We start from the raw sequence: 19,183 nt of genomic DNA on the forward strand, positions 1-19,183 counted from the left end.
TCAGGCCCGTGCATCGGTTGTTTCTTTTCTTTTTCTTTGTTTTTGTTTCGGAGTTCAAAAAAATCCCGAGACCTATTTGACATTATTTTATTTTGAAACGTACAATCCGCTTATTTATAACGTACCCAAAAAGATCGGTCCCCGGTGGCAACATCCGACACAGCAGCGGCGTTCGGCATGTGTTCGGCTATAGATAACCAAAAAGATGGTAGAATCTGCAATGCAGTCCTACACATCCTAATTAGAATAGATAATACGGCTGACACCGTGGCAGTCTGCGGTGTCACATCTACAAAGACGTCGTCTTACCCGCGGGGCGACGATCGTTGTCGCCGTATCACATTAATAACACGGGATATCTCTGGAGATGAAATTCATTCACATATCTCATTAGGCGAGTGTCACCGTCCACGTGACCAGACGTTTGCTCTATATCTCCGAATCTGGGCCAGGCGCGTTATGTGGCTCGGGAGAGCGCGTCAACCGAAAGGACTAAAAATAACAAAGACGAGTGATTCCCCCCCGAAGAGGAAAAAAAAAAATGACACACAAATGACATAAAAGCCTGCGTGGGGTCAGCGGGAAAGTGCGAGTCTGGCATGTTTGGTAATTCTCGGACGTCTCTCATCACGCATCAGCATATTTCACAAGTTGCTAAGCGCCGTGCGCGAACGGCTCTGGATGCATTCGAGTGCCTTCTCTCATTAATTCTCGATGAGCTCCCCTGTGCTGTCAACTCTGTCCTTACATTTGCACATCTTTACAGAGCAGAGCGTGCCTTTTCCAGCCATGTCTTTGCTTCTTATTAGCGCCAAGCTTTCTTTCAGGTGGCGGACTTCTGCAGATTTCCACCTGGGTTATGTAAACGCGCGGCGTGTCCGCAGGTCGTAACCGATCGTGGACGCCGGGTTTTGCGTTTCCCATAACCGCTTTTATTTCTACGTCCGTTTAGAGCCTGGATGGAAACGTGGTGGTGAGGAGTGACGCTCGCGTGTCCTCCCTCACGCTCAAGGATGTCTTGTATACCGATGCTGGCCAGTATCTCTGCTCAGCACGCAGCGCCATCGGTGAGGATGATCAGCTGGCGTATCTGGAGGTCCGATGTAAGTGGTTTTATCTTTTTTTTTCCCCCATACGGCTGCTTTACTCGGAAACCATGGCGCAATTTAACGCACGGAGGGAACCGACCCCGATCACTCGCCGTGACACGGTTTGATTTAAAGCTTCTCCGAGCGAGAGCAAAACTGGAAGAGAGGGAAAAAGCGGACCCGTATGAAGCTAAAGGACCGGGCCCGGTTGTGGTTTCTACTCTGAGCACATGAGGCGGAGTGTTAGTGCGGCCTCTGCTGGAGAACGTGCACTAAGACAACACCGGCGAACTGAAGCAGGCGTCCCCGAATCTGTCTGGACTTACTCCAGAGCCTCCTGGACGCAAAGAAGCGGTATCACCACCCCACCTTTCTCTTGGGCCTCCTAAAATGCATCCCCGACACTTGTGACCAAGTGGAGCAGGACGATTAAGTTTGTCCTGCTTTGCATAAGATGTCATTTTGGATTAACAGCCATTTACTGCGATCAGAAATGAAGTCCCTTTATTTATTAATATGCACCGGTGAATCTCCCCTCCGCATTGAACCCGTCATGGATGAAGCGCCGGCGGCAGGCGGCCCCCCCGGCGGAGCCCGGACGCCAGTTAGGACTTCAGCGTCGCGTCCGACAACTCTTGACATTTCGTCACGTAAATGCGTTGAATGTTGAAGCCTACGGTGCGTCTGTGGAGCTTCTCAGCCATCCGCGTGACTCCTCGCCGTGGCAACCGGCCTTGAATTTCTTCACTCGAACACGTCTCAGCCCTCATCCGAGAGGCGGCTTCAGTTTTAACCACCGATGGGGAGTTTCCAAATATAACTGCCAGGGTTTTGGGAGCGTCTAAGTTACGGTGGCTTGTTGTGTGAAGGGAAGAGTTGATCTGCGGAAACGAGGCGTAAAGTGGGGGTTGTTATGCTAATGGGGGTGACGTCTACGATGAGTATCTCTTTCCCGTAGATTCCCCAAAGATCCACGGCTCGGTCGCGGTGTACACCTGGGAGGGAAACGCCGTCAACGTCACCTGCGAGGTCACGGCGCATCCCAGTGACGTGGCTATTGTTTGGTTGAGAGATGGACTGCAGCTCCCCAACTCAAACACCCCCAATGTCAAGGTCTTCAGGTCAATATCAGCCAGCTACCTGCAGGTAACTAGATGCACGCACACACACACACACGCGTTTACTTGGCCAGCCTTGTTCCAGTATGGCATTGGCTGACATTAATTATGGAGAGCCGAAAAAAAATCCCTCGCCAATTAATGCCCGACCCCAACTGTCAGCCAACCTCTGTGCAAACCTCAACCGGGAACTCGCATTTCTCCAGAAAATACTACTAGTTTTGACTCTCACGCACACACGCGTGTACACACCCCTTATGTCATCAAGTTTTCATGAGTATGGGCTTGAAGTGAAGGGCTTTCTTTCAGCTCCGCTGTAGGAGAAAATTTCTGAATAATTCAGTAGCACAGGCGCTGGCAACAAATATAAATGGGGTTCTATACTGGACAAACAAAAGGTGGCATCCAAACGACAAAAAAAAAAAACAACCCAGCAAGAATGAAGCTGTTAGCAAAGGGAAAAAAGAAAAAAGTCACAGATTTGCTGTTTGGTTTTTTATTTTTAACTGTAAAATAACGGCATTCAGCCCGTGTCGGTTTGTAATAAAGCATTACAATCGATGGTTGCGTCGGTGCTGATCGAAACACCCGCGGATGTTTCTGAATGTGGTTTCCCAATTAGTCCAAGTCCTCCAGGATGGCTCGGTCATCCTCGGGGCAAAGCTGCGGTTTTGTGTTTTCAGTGCACAACTTGTATTTGCTCCGTCTGCGTGCTCCTCCAGATAACCCCCGCCTCTGAGAATGACTTTGGGAGCTACAACTGCACCGCCTCCAACGAGATGGGGACCAAGTCTGAGGAGTTCCTCCTGATTCAGGCCGGTCAGTTACCAACGTGATAATCATATCCTCGGCGTGGCGTGTGATTAATGCAACTGTGTTTTTTTAATGCCTCCATATCCCAAAGAAGACCTTTTCTACCATTATCTAAGACCCGTTGCCTAAATCAGTGAATATCAGTCAAATTACACAGACGAATAAGTGGGAAATTCAATGTCATTTAAATTTCATTTGCTGCGGCTGCTTAAAAAGCATCCCACTTTTTGGTCTGCGAAAATTTAACTGCATTATTAAGGAGACTTTGGAGACATCTGCCTCCGGACCTCAGCCAGGCCCGATCCGTATGATCTTCAGAGCAAAATCCGAAGACCTGCTGCTTCATAGGAGTCCCGTAGAGAGGAGTTGAGTTTTTATTGTGTTTGGTCACGGCTGCAAGGAGGTCCCTGGTTGGATCCCTTTCCTGGAGCGTGGAGTCTCCCGTGTTCTCCCCGTGTCTACGCGGGGTTCCTCGGGGTTCCCCGGGGTTCCTCGGGGTTCCTCCGGGTTCCCCGGGGTTCCTCCCATAGTCCAAACGCATGCGTGAGGTTCATTGGAAGCCTGGAGCTCCACCGCCTCCCTCACGACAGGATGGGAGGAATAAATGAATGAATGTGTGACTTTTATTTCATTTGTGTCCTACTCTTATCTCCTCTCATTTGTACGGCACTTAGAAAGTGCTCCATAAATATATTATTATTATATTTATTATTAGTGCCTGTGCCGACCAAACTGCTTTTTACCAAGCTAAAAAAAGGTGCTCCTCTAAAAAGGCTGGGCAGAGAGTGCCTGAGAGTGCTTAAGAGGCACTGCCAGCTTTTTCTAAGCTGAGAAGCTAATCACATTCTGAATATCTGCAGAAGTAAAACAGGCGGTGCAAAAGGGCCGACTGCGTTCTTCTGCTTCTGCAGAAAACAAGACCAAATTACTAAGGAAGATAAAACGCGCGCTTGTTTCGCGTGGGTTTGCAAAGAAACAAGTGTACAGTACGGTTCCAGCCAGGAGAGCGCCTTCATTCATGTTTTTGCGCCGGTACGTTGCGGACGCGCCCGTCCGCTGTGTCTCCATGCCTGGCTAGCAAAAGGCCGCTAACCTTTTTCATAAAGTTGAACACCTCTCGACCTTCCGGATGGAGAGCCGATGCTTAGTGCTCGGCACTCAGCGCTAAACAGATGCTCGGCGTCTCATCACACCGCTGGCATTCGCAGCGTGGCGTAAAAAAACAATGCGCTCCTTTTGCAATCAATTGAAACAATAGACTGGCCGCTGGACAAAAAGCCTTGGCGGACACGGATGATTCTCCTGGTTTTTTTTTTTGTAACAAGAGGTAACTCAATCATTTTCACATATTACAACATTTTAGCCAGCGGCTCAGACCGTACACCTGTCGTACAGACGGCTACCGGAGAGCCGTGCAAATTTCCTGCAACAGTCGGAACTGAATTAAAAAGTAGGTTCCTCTCGAGGTGACCGTGGACAAGGAGGGATCTCATTTGAATATTTCATCATGAAAATGCGCTCACACTACAGCAAACCCGTTGAACGTAGAGTGCCGTTAAGACCTTTTCTGCACAAATTCTCATAAAATCACGAAAAGTTCCAAACCGGCGTCTTGACATTGTATCCAAACATCTCGGTGCTGAGATGACTGCTCACTGTGTGGAGAGCACCTTGAATCTCATCAAAATGTCCTAGCGGGTTTTACTTTTGGGACTATTTCGAAGATTTCTGCTTTCGTCACCCGACTCACGCAATCCTTGAAATGCAAAACACGCGCGGATACGTTCTCGCCGGCCTTCTTTCCAGATTCCAAGGTATCGCCGAGAGCAGGCGTCACTTACAGCGAGCGCAGTGAAAGGGAGCTCCAAGTGTCTGGAACCATAGGCTTCCTACCAAGATGACACCATTTTAAATTCATTCTCTGACTGTCAAGAGCCGCGAGATCCATCTGTTGGTGGTTCAGAACAATGGAGTCTGACAGCGCCTTTGTACTGCAATCTTACCACCCTGTGTTGTAACCGCACGTACTTTTCCTCCCTTTGGCAGAGGTTCCATCATCTCCGTTCATCAGCGAGGTGAGACCTTTTCCCACCACCGCCCGGATGCGGTTCGAGGAGCCCGAGTCCAACGGGGGCGTCCCCGTCCTGAAGTACAAAGCGGAGTGGAGGCCGCGGGGACAAGGCGGCTGGTCGCACGTGGTCTACGACGTCCAAGAGGGTACGGCGGCGGCGGCGAAATAGGAATCAGTGTGTTGAAGAGAAAAGCAATACATTTTTCATCAGTCTTTTTTTAGAAGAGTCGGCGACGGAGGCGATCATGCATGCGTACGTTGTGTTTAATAGTAATTTGTCGAGCGGCGTTGCGCAACAGATTACACGCGCGAAGACGGGTCGAGTAATCCCGTGCACCGGACGTAATCCTTCGCGTAGGGCCGGTTTCCGAAAATTCGTCCCGAGAAAGAACCGCCCGTTTCTGTTATGCACGAGTTTGGAGACCTATCAGACCATCTGCAAACAGACTAATCTGGTTTTTCAACATTGTTGAAATGAGAATTGAGATGATCAGTGTTTACTTGATGAAATAATTTATGCCTGTACCGTTGGACCTGGAGACTTGTTTGCTTTACCGCTCATCAGCATGATGGAGGCGCTCCCAGCAGGTGCTTCAATGCCTCTAATTATAACACAGGCGCCGCCAATGAGCTGACAGTAACAGAGCTGAGGCCCGAGACCGACTACGAAGTGAAGCTGTCAGCCATCAACGGGAAGGGCGAAGGGGAGAGCAGTCCCGCCGAGTTCTTCAAGACCGAGTCAGTCCGTAAGTTCCGTCGGCGCCTTCTGACTTTGTCCGTCACGAAACAAACCCCCGCAGCAAACCGTGAGAACTCATCGTTTTGGCGACGGAACCCTTCTTTTAAGACGCCCGCAGGGTCGTACCTTGTAGACCGTAAAGCCCCTGGTTTTGCGATCGGGGGCCGTCGATATGTGAAAGATGTGCACGCGCACTCCGGTTTTCCAACGCCGACAGGTTCTTCATTTGATCCCGCGACGCTCCCTGACTAGAGATTCGGTGATTTACCGAATTTTACAGGCCGCGGCTCGTCACGCCCGCTTGCGAAAACCGATCTCGAATTTAAAACGGCGTGACTCCTGTCCTCCGTGCACCGAAGAGCCGGTCTGCAATGAGCGGCGCTCCATCGCGCGGTGCTTCAGCACCTCCTGTTGGCCGGGAATAGTGTGTCGGATGAAGAATATCATCTCCATTTCCAATCGCTCCGGTGCCTGTGAGTCAAAACAAGTCCCGGTTATGGGATATTCGTTTTAAATTAACGTCCAATTTCTTCTGTATGTTTTTGTATTTCCAACATCGGTGTTCGTATTCATCCTCCGACCGTTCCTGTTATGCACGGGATGGCTTTAAGCTGTGTTGGTGAAGTGGGACATCAGAAGAGGATAAATAATAGCTTTTCTGACATCAGATCTGCCAGTCCCAGGTAGACAAACCAATACAGAGGCGTCGATCTTAATCAGCATAATTGCCCGTTAAATGTGCGGTTAATATACCCTCCGAATGAGTCGGTTCCTTGAAAGCGCCGTCGTCTATTTAGGAACATACGGAAGAGATTTGTGTCGTGTTCTTTGAGAGCAGCGTCTCAGAACAGCCTCTCTTTTATTTTAGCCCAGCGCCGCCTCGTCCCGGCCGCGGATGTGGCTATTATCAAATGAAATGCTTTTAACCCCTGCTTCTCGGACGCGCCGCACGAGGAATTGTTGAAAGGTACTCGTTCGGCCAGACAACCGATCCTTATTGCCGATATTATTTTCCTTTCTTTTTTCCAGCGAAGGCGCGGTTTTTCTTTCCGTTTCCAGGATGAGACATGATTAGGTTTTTGGCTGCTATTGTTATCCCCGCGGGATTACTCTGTCACCTCCGCTGATTAGCTCCAATTGGAGTAAGTCCTCTGCGTACTCAAATTTGGATTTTGTTCAGAGGAAACTTTCGCCTAGTTTGTCCTCCGTTACCTTTTCGCCCTGGTAAATTCAGGCCGACTCCACCGTGTCGGAAGACGGATTGGCGGGTTTTAATTCCCGCCGGTCGAGTGTAAAAAGGCCAATCGTAGCGAAGAGAAATTAAGAATGCAAACCAAACAAGAGCTCGGGTCTGAGGAGGTTAATCCCAATCTAATTTGCAGCTTACTAATTAAATAGCTTTAGATATCAGAATTAAGACTCAAAGCTAAATCTTTGCATTTCAAAAGCGTCACGTCCCCCCCCCCCGGCCCCCGTCTCTTTGTACAGTGTGTGTTTGCGGTTGGATTACTCTCAACGGCGCCGACTAATTTGTGTCGTCGTAAATCACCATTTCCCCGCTAGCTGTCTGGAAACATTACCGCTACCCATACAAATGCCTCGGACATCCAGTCGCATTATGCAAAGTCTTTTTTTCTCATTATTTTGACTGAATGCTCTGTGTTTATTTATTCCCGTGCCCCTTGACACCCCCTCCATCATTCCTGTGACAGTTATATCATGGCGCTGATGATTCCCTCCACTTCACTGACCTTTATTTTACAGACCTTTTAAAAGGGGAGCGCAGGCTTTAAGTGGGTTCCCGCAATTAAACACCCAATTAATTGCTTACAAGCAGCCGCGTGGAAAAAAAAAAAAAAAAAAAAGGAAAAACATCAAGCCCGCACCTTTCAATCCGTCATGCAGATGTGTGCTCCGGAGGATAAATGAGGCCCGGGCCCGTCTCCTTGTTGCCGTTTAATTGCCGAGCCTGTTAAATCAGCATCAGTTGAATAGCAGCGAGCGTCTGCTACCTGAGGAATATGTCACTACGATTCCAGTCTGTCATTATAAATCAGCCCGTCGCCGTAAATCAGGGCTCCGGTGACCGTAGCTTGTGCTCTCATCGCAAACGAGGCCTGACCGGTCCGGGATCATCCGTGGTGGACATTTAAGACGGAATGGAAATAAGCCTTTTGTCTGAGCGCAGGCGGCGTGCAGATGTTCACGCTGATTCTTTTCCCTTCTTAATAAATAACTGCTATTATTTTACAACAGGAGAAGGGCGTCATCTATTTTGTCTCGTGTCCACATGACACGATAGCTCAAATCCAACGCTCCTCGACCTTCTCGGCTGCAGAACGCGCTACCAAGTCGCGCGCCGGCTCTTTCCTCTGGTGATCCAGACCTCCTCAGTCAACAGATGCGTCTGGGAACGTTCACTTCACTGAGATTAGCCCATTATTTTATCTGTACATGTGCAGACGGCAAGCTGGTGAATCAGGTTGCACAGCTTGTGCGAAGTCGCGCCGCTTCCGTCCCTTCAGCTGTGAAGCGTGTCCTGCCTCTGTCCTCGACACGAGCAGCGAGTGTGAACAGCTGAGAACATGCTCTGCTGAGCAAACTACCCCAATCACTGGAAACATCTCCGCTTACGTCATTGTGTACTTTTAAGAAGTTTTCACCGAGGAAAGTAACTCACCAGTCCCGTATATCTGCTTAGAATATCTGAAAACTCTCCTCACAATAGAGTTCGGTATTTATGAGGAGAGCCTCTCCGTGCATTTATACCCTTTATATTTTGACTCGAAAATGTAACGTTGGTGGCAGGTACGGTATACAGAAAACCCTTGTTTATCGCGGGGGTTACGTTCCAAAAAGAACCCGTGTTAGGCAAAATCCGTGAAGTAGAAACCTTTATTTTTTATTTACAATTATTATACAATTAAATACTCTATTATACATCGCTGCTGTCGTCCTGATGTTTTTTTCTTCCTTCTTTACGGAACGAACGGAAGATTCATTCATTCCGTAATGCCGACCTACAGCCGCATAGCTTTTAGCTTCCCTTAGCATGTCCAGAAGTTTAACTTTATCTACCATAGATAGCATCTTCCGCTGCCTTTTGGGCCCTTTTGTCGCTCCAGAGCGTTTTGTCAACATTATGGGTTTTAGAGAAACTGGAAATTGCGAGAGAATTTGCACGTACGTCATATAAATTTGGCAAGCTGTTTTACGTATGTGTACATATTAAACTGCAACGTTATTCAAGATTCAACGTTAACATCTTCTACGCTGTTGTGTGCTGGGTAGCAGGCTCAAGACAGCTGACACCAACAGACTCAACAAGCTCATCGGCAGATGTGGGTCGGTCCTGGGAGTGGAGCTGGAGTCTGTTGTGCAGGTGTCAGAGAGGAGGATGCTGAGGAAGCTCCTCAGCATCATGGACAACGTCCATCACCCCCTGCATGCCACACTGACGTCCTGTCAGAGCTCTTTCAGTCGTAGATTGATTCCACCGAGGAGCTCCACTGAACGCCACAGGAGGTCTTTCCTACCTGAGGCTATCAGACTTTTTAATTCCTCTTCCTTCAGCCGCGGGGAATCTCCAAATCTTTGTACTTAAGACCTTAAAACACTTGATAGCCTTAACCTTGACAATTTATATTTTATTGTATGTCTGATTCTCCCTCCTTCCTACTATTATCTATTTATTGTTATGTTTTTGCTTGAAACTCTGGCACAGCAATTTCCTTCGGGATAAATAAAGTTGTTCTTATCTTTTCTTATCTTATCTTATCTTATTGACGCACAGGTAGAGAAGAAGCGGAGTGACTTTTTAGCCAATCAGAATGCAGAACACAATGCACGATTGAAAAGTAAGCCGCGATATAGCGAGGGATCACTACATTAAAAGATGGAGACCCGTTGTTTTCCTTTAAATGGGGTTTAGCCATAAAGAATTCCTCCTCGTCACACCGAGGTAATCGGGTAGGTTTTGTTTTTTTGCTCTCTAACTGCCTTTCGGGCACTGACGGTCAGAAGCAGATACGCACATATCTGGTAATTACTCTGATTTGGCGGTCGTAAAGCCAGCTGATAAGGAGGGAGGAGGCAGGGACAAGATCTTTTAATAAGATCCGGTTGTTTCGCTTTGTTTCTTTTAATCTATAGCGGCTCCGTTTTTCGATTTCGGCACCGGAAAATAATCCACCTCCGTGTCGCTCCCGCAGGATATCCCAATCCGCCCAAACTGGAAGGGGCACTTCAGCCCATCGGCAACTCCGTCAATGTCAGCTGGATCAAGCAGGACGACGGCGGCTCACCCATCTCACACTATCTCATCTTCTACAAGCCCGTGAGTACGACCGGCCCGCAGGACACAGCGGAGGACTTCATTCGTAGCTCCCTGACGTTTTTGACCGATCTCAATGGTTATAAACCGTCTGCTAGCAACTCATCTGCCGCCATAGTTTTGACCAGAAAGATTCTCATTTCCCGTGCCCGTAGGTGCAGGCCCCGGAGTGGAGGTCAGAAATCCAAGCTCCCCGGGGCCGAGAGTACGCCGTCCTCGGCGGCCTGGACTGGGACACGGTGTACAACATTTCTGTGATGGCGGAGAACGTGAAGGGCAGGTCGCAGCCCGCGACCCTGTCCATCAGGACGTCCACGAAGCCGGCCGCCCTCCCAGGTACGCGTCCCGCCGCCAGGACGCCGAAACCCCGAGCTGTTTTTCGCCTCGCTAGCGTCCAAAGGTGAATGACAACTGAACAAATCTACTGAAAAAAGGAAAATAAATTCCCTGGAAAGCGGCGAGCCGGAAAAGATTTTCCCGCTGTAAAGTTTTGACAGCCCCTCGCCGAATTAGCCCGAGCGTGCTTCCGCAGAACTGGGACGGCCCGTTTCCACAGAGGACGGCGCGCTTTAGTTTCTTCTTAAGATTGAAATATTATGGGGTGGCGTGTCTCTGTGAGGATGCTGCCTGAAAACCGACTCCCTGACAACCGCTTATTGACTTTGAGCTCAACACCCGCTGAAGGGTTGGTTTTTCTGAGGCTTAAAAGAAAACCTACCCGGCTTCTCATATTACCTTTTATTTCATTTCATTCATTTGCCGAGCGGCTCGGCCGAATCCCGGCGGCAGACCGTTACGTCCTCGCATTTTTATTTCATAATTCATTTTCTAATCTTCACCATTCTCCTCCCAGCCGCCACTGAGTCGTCCCTCGGCGCTGTTGGCATCTCCCATCTGCGTGCTCTTTTTGTTTTTTGTTTCCGAGCGTTTGGTGAAGGCTTCCTTCCTTCATACCCCAAAAATTGTTTTTCAGACCTGATATATTTTCAGTTTCTCCTTCCCTCCTATGCCTCCCCTCTCTAAATGTTCCTGCTCTCACACCTGGTCCTGGACAATGGGTGCGATGGACCACATGAACATTTCCACGTCCCCCTGTTCGGTGTCGTTCTCCCTGTCGTACATCGCGGAATCGATGAAATGAAGTAAAAAGTAACATTTTATGTAAATACGGAGCGCTCGGGGAATGGGTGGTATTTTCAGTCGCATCAGAAAATGTTCTATTTTTCATGCATTTGTAATAAGCTTTTAATTTCGGGTATACAGAGCGACGATTTCAAGGAATTTGAGATAAACGCCGAAAGTCATTTCAAATATATTTTACACCAAAATGTATCAGATTAATACGTTAATTATCGAACGACAGAATGAGACACAGTGGTTTGCCCCGGTGGTTTAATGTGAAATAATGTCTGGCTGGGTTGCACAGCGGCTCCGCCTCACAGAAAGAAGGTCTCTGGTTCAAATCCCGCCTCTCAGTGTGTTGCGTTGGTGTTTCTCCACGCGCCGGCTGGCGTTCTCCAGGCTCCACGGCCCAATCGCATGCAGGAGACCCTCCGTCGGCCAGATGTGTGAATGAGCCGCCTCTCGCCAGGCGGTCGCAGGGATAGGCTCCGCCCCCAAGTGCAGGAAAAGCTATATAATGAACGCGTTTCCGTTTTTCTTTCGAAATGATGTCAGTCGTCACCAAGGCTGAGCTCCGCAGTCAGTCTTACTTGGATTATCAGCCTGATTATTTCTGGAATATTGATTACCGTGTCAGTTTATCTCCGCTTCTCCTCAGAGCAGCGTTTTCTCCCCTTCTCTTCGACAGATTTGGACGAGGACAGCGTGCTCCCCATGGGCATCATGCTCTGGGCAGGGATCCTCGTCGTGGTGTTTGTTCTCCTCCTGCTGGCCGTGGATGTGACCTGTTACTTTGTGAACAAATGTGGCCTCATCATGTGCCTCTGTGGAAAATCTGGCACGGGAACCAAAGGACATAACTTAGAGGAGGGAAAGGCCGCTTTCATGTAAGTAACATTTCAAGTCGGCTGTGGTTTGGCGAATAGTTTTCCCCCCTGAAATACTTTCAAGAAGTGTTTAAAAATGTCGGTTTCGGGAGAGAGCGGGAGGAAAATTGGGAAACCGCATTTTAACGGCGGATGAAACCCTGCCCTCTCGTGCACGGCGAGCCACGTTGGTGCCGGATGTCTCGCTGACATGCAGCAGGTAGAAATGAGCGGGGCAACTTGAATATCTCCTCAAATCAACCTCCTCCGTCTGACCGCCGCTTCCTCCGACTAACGTCATGTTTTCTCCATCCCTAAACCTTCTCTCTGGTTTTCCTCTAGACCTCCTGCCAGGCAAGTTCCAACTCCAGCCTCCCTCTTCCAATACACTCAGTGTCCGTCCTCTGTCCATGTCCAAACCATCTCAGTGTGACTTCATCTCCAAAACATCTCACCTGCGCCGTCCCTCTGATGGACTCCTTCCCGATCCTCTCCGAACCTCCGCATCTTCACCTCCGGCTCCGCCTCCTGTCTTCTCCCCGACGCCGCTGTCTAAATATTGATGCCGCGTTCAGCTAGAAACACCTCGGGTGAACTGTTAGCGGTTCACGTCTTTGGGTCTTAAAGATCAAGACGGTTGTCTTTATTTTCCAGGAAAGATGAGTCCAAGGAGCCGATAGTGGAGGTCAGGACGGAGGACGAGTGCACGGCCAATCACAACGCGGCCGGACCCACCGAACCCAACGAAACCACGCCGCTCACCGAGCCGGAGTGAGTGGAAGCCGCCCCGCGCAGCCTCTCCGTCGCTCCAGTCCTTTGAGTTCCTTCTAGCTTGCACTCCACTCCAGAGAATTGCCCTTTTCAACAGGACAAAATGATTTCTCACCATTTGAAATTGAAAAAAAAAAAAAAATGCCGAGGTCGTTCTTGAGTGGAGTCCACCGAAATGCCTTTTCTTTTCTGTTGATATTCCGTTTTGTAGAGAGTGTACGCCACTTTGTGTTTCTTACTCTCCAGCTTTTGGATAGTCAGTCTCATACATTACGGTCGAAGCGATACCAGTTAAAGACACAGAAAGGCTCTTTGTCCCGCGGAGGGCGCTTAAGTCACCGGAGGGCGTTCGACGACCTCGTCCGTCCGTCCGTCCGTCCGTCCATCACGCCGGCGGTCCGGATAAAGACCGGCTGAGGTTGTCGCCGGTACCGTTGGACCCTTACGGGTGATTCCTCGCGGTGCCGTCGTCTCCTCGGGGGAAGACGGCCGCTTCTTTGAGTGCGTCCGTTTCTCCAGTCAGTACACTCCATGTCGATGTGTGTATGGGATGTTCCCTTTAATGTCCACTCACAGCATGACTCCCTTTTCTTCTTTCTTTTTCTGCGCTAGGCTTAATAGTCGCTGTTTTTCAGTTGCTCTTGTCTGTTTGCGTGGGTTTCCGAAGCCGACTAACCCCTTCTGCATGCTGGTCCGGGCCACCCTTCCTCTGTCACGGTCACCCCGGTGTCTAGTCTGTGTGTCTCTGTTCTCTCCCTGCTCTCTCAGGCTGGCGGCTTTCACTGCTGCTCTGGCACTGGACACCCTCTCCTCCATAGCCACCAACTCTGACACGGCCACTGCGACAATTGACCCAGCTCAGGACAGCCCCTCTAGCGAGACCACCACTCTCACTTGTAGCCTCTCCACCCCGGCCAATGACCCCTCGCCCGGCCCCGTCCGAGCCCCGGCCCCGACCCCGGAGCCCGCCGCCGCCCCGCCTTCCCCGCTCGTCCCCGCCTCTGCCGTCGAAGCCGAAACGGCCCCGTTCGCCGAGCAGAGGGGAGCCGGCCCCGCCGAGGAGCGGGAAAGGAGTCCCGCTCCGAGCGCCCCCGAGCAACGGACGAGAGCTCAAAAATCCGGGACGCCGATACCGCCCAAGCGTAGACACTCTCCCAAACTTGCCGCTCTGAACGCGAAGCGTAGCCCCCCCGTGTCCCCGCTCGCCACGTCGCCGGCTCCCGCCTCTCCCGCTTCTCCCGCCGTCGACGCCAAGACGCCGGCGCAGATACTTCCGGTCACGCCGCTCAACAAGCAGCCGGACGCCGCAGCCTTAGACGTAGAAGTGGACGGCGGTTGCGGTTCCGAGCGGAGCCTCGCCGCGTTTGACCAAACGGCCGATCGCAACAAACCCACATCCAAAGACGGCCCTCCCGCGGCGATCCAGGCGGCTCTTAAAGTCCCGGGCGCCGCGGGATCGGCTCCTCTAGTCGCGGACGTGCCGTCACCTCTCCCCGCCGCCGTTTCTCCCGCCGCCGAAACACCGGCCACGAACGACCTCCTCACGTCGCCGCAGCACATGTACGAGTTGCTCACCCCCGACAAGGGGATCAGAAACGCCGGGTTCGAGATCGAGCTGAGTAACGGCGCCGGGAGTCCCGTCCTGCCCCCCGCCGACCTCATTAGCTTAGACAGCCCGCCCTCCGCCCCTTCTCTGCCCAATGGGAACGGAGCAGACCTCCCCCCCCCAGGCCCAGTTCTGGAGGCATCAGAGACTCTGGCCAAGACCGCTCCTCCTGTCAACGATGAGTACGACTCCCTCTAGAGGTTTATCTATGTGTTTGTGTGTGAACGAGTGTGTCTGTGACTTGTGCGCCCATTCATTCACCACCACATCTTGCCATTGGCCACACAATATGTGATATTGGAATGGTAAACTGTGGGAATGACATCGTGACGGGCGGCGTGGTGTCGGGCCGCGCCGGCGGAGCGGTAGGACCGGCCCGGTTCCTGCGTTGTGTGTTTCAGCCGTCCTTCCTCGGACGTCGAACATCACGACGGGGCGTTGGGGGGGTTCCGCCGCGCCCCCCCCCCCCCCCCCCCCCCCCCCCCCCCGACCCCGTCGGATGTTACGCCCGTGCATGTCGTCCCACCTTAAACCTCGACATAGCGACCGAGCGGCAAAGAAAAAGCTGTCGGCGTCGAGCGCGGGTGCGAGCGGCGGCGGGTTGAACAGCAAGGCCGAGGCGAATCCGTCTTATTTAAATATAAAAAAAAAAAAGGGGGTGGAATTATAAAAAGTCTGTGTACGGCGGGTGAGCAGCAACGCTATTATTTATAAACACCCAGCGCAACCTAACCTGAGCAAAAGAGATTAATTGAGTCCCCGGTGAATCGTCGGCCCTCACGACGGACGACGGGGACGATGTAACCAGGCGTCGGCCCGCCGCCGCCGCCGCCGCCGCCGCGCCGTGCCAGTTATTAGTCAGGCTCACGGTGACCCGAGTGAAAAGCCATCAGCCGTCCCGTGACAGAACGTCCTCCTCCTCGGCTCACGGGTGGGTTTGGGAGCGCGAGGGGAAATCACGCCGACGTCCTTCGCGGCAAAAGGAGGGGGAAAAGTACGAGATGTAGTTTTAGAAAAGAAGAATAGAATTTTCCTTGTATCGTTCCACGGTGGGGACATTTTCAAGAACTCACGGCAGAAAGTGGACAGTGCAAGAAAATAGAAGAACTAAAGATAAACAATAAACACTGTTAGCGATATACAGCGGTCCCTTAAGATACCGATTTAATTCCTTCTAGAAGTGGCTTCGTATGTTGAGTTATTTTTTTCGTATCTTTAATGAATTTTCCCCGTTTGAAATAACAGAAAACAAATGAATTCATTCCAACGCCCCGCCATATTAACATATTCATATCGAAAAACCCTGAAAATAAAGTACATTAATAATGTAAGGGACATCAAAAAGAAAAGTCATGGCTGTTGTAAACTTACTTTCTTAGGACCCATGATGATCATTAAAAAAAAAAAAACACACAAAATAAGCAAAAAGATATAAAATGATGTAACACAAGAGATAGGAGCACCACGGCAGATCTGCGTCCTGGACCAGGACCAGGACTAGCAGAAACCCTGGAAGCTGCGAGGCGTTCTTCAAGGTGAGAGCGGCGAGCGGCGCTAACTCAGAAGAGCTCATATTTGTATCCTGAAATTGTTTTTGTACAGGAAAGATGAAATTTGCCCGCTTCGCGTTACGCATCTTAAAAAATTCATATATAAAGCGATCGGTATCTTAAGGGGACGCTGTATAGAAACCTCTTTGACAATATGACAGTATATAACCGTGCTAAAGCTGCAGCTAGCAGTAAACAGCAGCAATACTAGCAGTGATAGCGGCGCAGTAGCGGCGCCTTTGCTAGCAGCCGGGGTCGTAAACCTTTCCCGGCCACAGGTGGGGTCGGGGGCGGGAACCCCATGCTAACACCATGCTAATACTACGCTAATGCCATGCTAATTTGCTCGCCGACGACGTTCTAAAGTACGCAGGCCTGGAGGGAAAATCACCTTCTCGATGAAAATCGATCACAAATCGATCCGCTCACGGCCTGCGACCGCAGCCCCCCCTCCCTCCCTCCCTCCCGTCCGCCGCCATTCGAATTCAGACGTGTTTCGTCTTCTGGCGGCGGCTCAGAGGTGCAGGCAGGATCTAGAGCCCGAATGTGTATCGCACACACACACACACACACACACACACACACACAGGCACGCACGGAACTCACTCTGTGTTCAGCGGGTTGTTTTGGAGAACACCGGCAGCTTTATATAAGGACGAACCCTCCGGGACACGATGGATTCCACGGTTTGTCTGTATTTGTTGAATTTTATCTGACTGTGTTGAAGGTGGTGAAGAGATATGTAAGATTTCTCAGCACTGTGTCTTCTTACATATTGGGTGGAGACGTCCTTGAGAGTAAATGTTACATCTGTTTAGATCCAAAGAGACCTATTTGTTTTTCTCGCCGGGCCACGAAGCTATTTCTAACATTTTCTCTCCCTCTTTTTTTTTTTTTTTTTCCTTGAATTTCAGGAAGATTTTTTCCGACGAGAAAGCCAAACTGGAGGAGGCGGAGTTATCGAACGCCCTGAGGGAGGCCGCCGCCGCCGAGCGCAACAGCGTCACACAGACAAAACCCGCGGAGAGCAAAGCGTGATGGGCCGCCGAGACCCGCTCAAAACATTGTGCAGCAAAGAAAACCCGCGCAGGAGTTAGGATCTTTCTTTTATTTTTTTTTTTCCAGTGCCCTTAACTACACATTCAAAGCGACGCACCGTGACTGTGGTTTGATTCATGACACGTTTACTGCACCCGAGGAGTCTCTCTGTCGGCCACGAGAGACCCCCTTTATTTTTTTATCCTATCGTTTTAAGGGGTCGAGTGGATCGGGAGCGACCTCGCTCACGTCATGAATACTCGGCTAATATATGAAATTCCACTCCGCCTCCGTTGCGGCTGCACACGAGCATTGGATTATTATTATTATTATGAGATATGTAAAAAAAAAAAAAAAAAAATTGAGAGAGAGATTATTTTTCTTATTTTATGTTTAAATGTTGATTTTATTTTTTTCTGGACTTGATTTGTGGGCTCGTCTCATCGCGTAGCTTGTTCTGCATGTTTACAAGGGATAATGTTCGGACGTCCCGCCCCTCGAACGGACGCTGGCGCCGATTAAACACGAGCCGGCGTTCGCCGTTCGGAGAACCAATCGTATCTGACCCCCGACCCCCTCGCGCTGCCCCGCCGGGATCTCTGACGAGGGCGACGACTCACCAAAATCTTAAAAAGGAAAAATAAAAAAATGACAAAGTGCCAGCGGAGCCGCTGGTTCCGATCCCAGCGGCGTCTCGGGATAAATATATAAGCCGCGCTTTGTTTGTGTCCGAGGTTGGGACGCCCTCTTTTCAGTTAGGTTTTTTTTTTTTGATGTACAAACAAAAAAATAATAATAATAATAATAATAATAACAGTAACTAAAAAAAAAAAAAAAGCATTTTTCTACTATTTAAAAACAAAGATTTCCATTCCTGCCTGCAAGCTCGTGCACTGTGCCTGTGTGTCCGTAGACGTCTCGTCATGGGTTTCTATAATAATCTGCATAGCTTTGTCGTGAGAGAGTTTAGCTTCTTTTGGTGTACAGACGTATCTATAAATATATAAATATAATATGTATCATTAGAAGAAAAGTACAACCGATGGACTAAAGCGTTCATTCTAACAGGTGTGATGTATTCAGCCGTCCGTCTCTGGTCATAGCACTATATATCGCCAGCTGTAGTGAGGGAAGATGTTTTTGAGCCTTGGCATGATCTCAGTACTCCATAGCGTGTAACTAAAGGCCGGCGGACGCGACGCTTCGTCCGCTCTCGTGCTCTCGCGTCCCGGGGACCCGTTCCGGCATCACCGCGCATCGTTTTCTAGCCCCCCGACCCGCACCCGTGTTCTGTAACGTGCTCTGTTTTTCGTTTTCTTTTTCTTCTTTCCGAAGTTCTTGTCTTTTGTACGGAAATCACCCGCCGAGAGCGGCCGCGGGGAAGCGGGGTCGTCCGCCGCCGAGTTAGTCTTTTTACAAAAAAGATCTACATATCACACGTCCGGTCCGGAGGCGACGTAAAGGCGGGAGGCCTCGGCCCGAAGAGGCGTTCCGGGCCGGCCCCGCTCCCCCGACCCCCCGGACCCTCCGGGGCCGATCCAGACCGTAGTTGTGTCCATTCTCAGAGCTAACCCATTTTCAGAATAAAAACAAACACTGCTTTCTGAGCCTCCTGGTCCTGGTCCTCTCTGAGCCTCCTGGTCTTGGTCTATTCCCTGAGCCTCCTGGTCCTGGTCCATTCCCTGAGCCTCCTGGTCCTGGTCCATTCCCTGAGCCTCCTGGTCCTGGTCCATTTCCTGAGTCTCCTGGTCCTGGTCCATTTCCTGAGCCTCCTGGTCTATTCCCTGAGCCTCCTGGTCCCGGTCCTTTTCACGAGCCTCCTGCTCCTTTCCTGAGCCTCCTGGTCCTGGTCTATTCCCTGAGCGTCCTGGTCCTGGTCCTCTCTCTGAGCCTCCTGGCCCTGGTCCATTCCCGAAGCGTCCTGGTCCATTCTCTGAGCCTCCTGGTCCTCTCTGAGGTCCTGGTCCTGGTCCTGGTCCTCTCTCAGCCTCCTGGTCCTGGTCGTCTCTCCGAGCCTCCTGGTCCTCTCTGAGCCTCCTGGTCCTGGTCCTGGTCCTGGTCCTGGTCG

General features: G+C 50.6%; 1 protein-coding gene across 2 annotated transcripts in view; it reads left to right on the top strand.

Moving 5' to 3' along the window:
• The window catches only part of ncam1b (neural cell adhesion molecule 1b), a 71,687-nt gene extending 52,967 nt beyond the window's left edge, over positions 1-18,720 (top strand). For both annotated transcript variants that reach the window (XM_086165141.1, XM_086165143.1), the window contains 11 exons: positions 953-1,103; positions 2,047-2,234; positions 2,929-3,025; positions 5,066-5,236; positions 5,708-5,836; positions 10,041-10,165; positions 10,318-10,498; positions 11,973-12,171; positions 12,805-12,921; positions 13,690-14,709; positions 16,992-18,720. In XM_086165141.1, the coding sequence (XP_086021267.1) occupies positions 953-1,103; positions 2,047-2,234; positions 2,929-3,025; positions 5,066-5,236; positions 5,708-5,836; positions 10,041-10,165; positions 10,318-10,498; positions 11,973-12,171; positions 12,805-12,921; positions 13,690-14,709; positions 16,992-17,115 (2,502 nt within the window). In that variant the 3' untranslated portion in view covers positions 17,116-18,720. The remainder of the gene's footprint in view (positions 1-952; positions 1,104-2,046; positions 2,235-2,928; positions 3,026-5,065; positions 5,237-5,707; positions 5,837-10,040; positions 10,166-10,317; positions 10,499-11,972; positions 12,172-12,804; positions 12,922-13,689; positions 14,710-16,991) is intronic.
• The last annotated feature ends 463 nt before the right edge of the window (positions 18,721-19,183 follow it).

This window comes from Fistularia commersonii, chromosome 18, assembly GCF_037954325.1.
Source record: "Fistularia commersonii isolate RoL2024-O1a breed Wild chromosome 18, RoL_Fcom_v1.0, whole genome shotgun sequence".
Taxonomy (NCBI): Eukaryota; Metazoa; Chordata; class Actinopteri; order Syngnathiformes; family Fistulariidae; genus Fistularia; species Fistularia commersonii.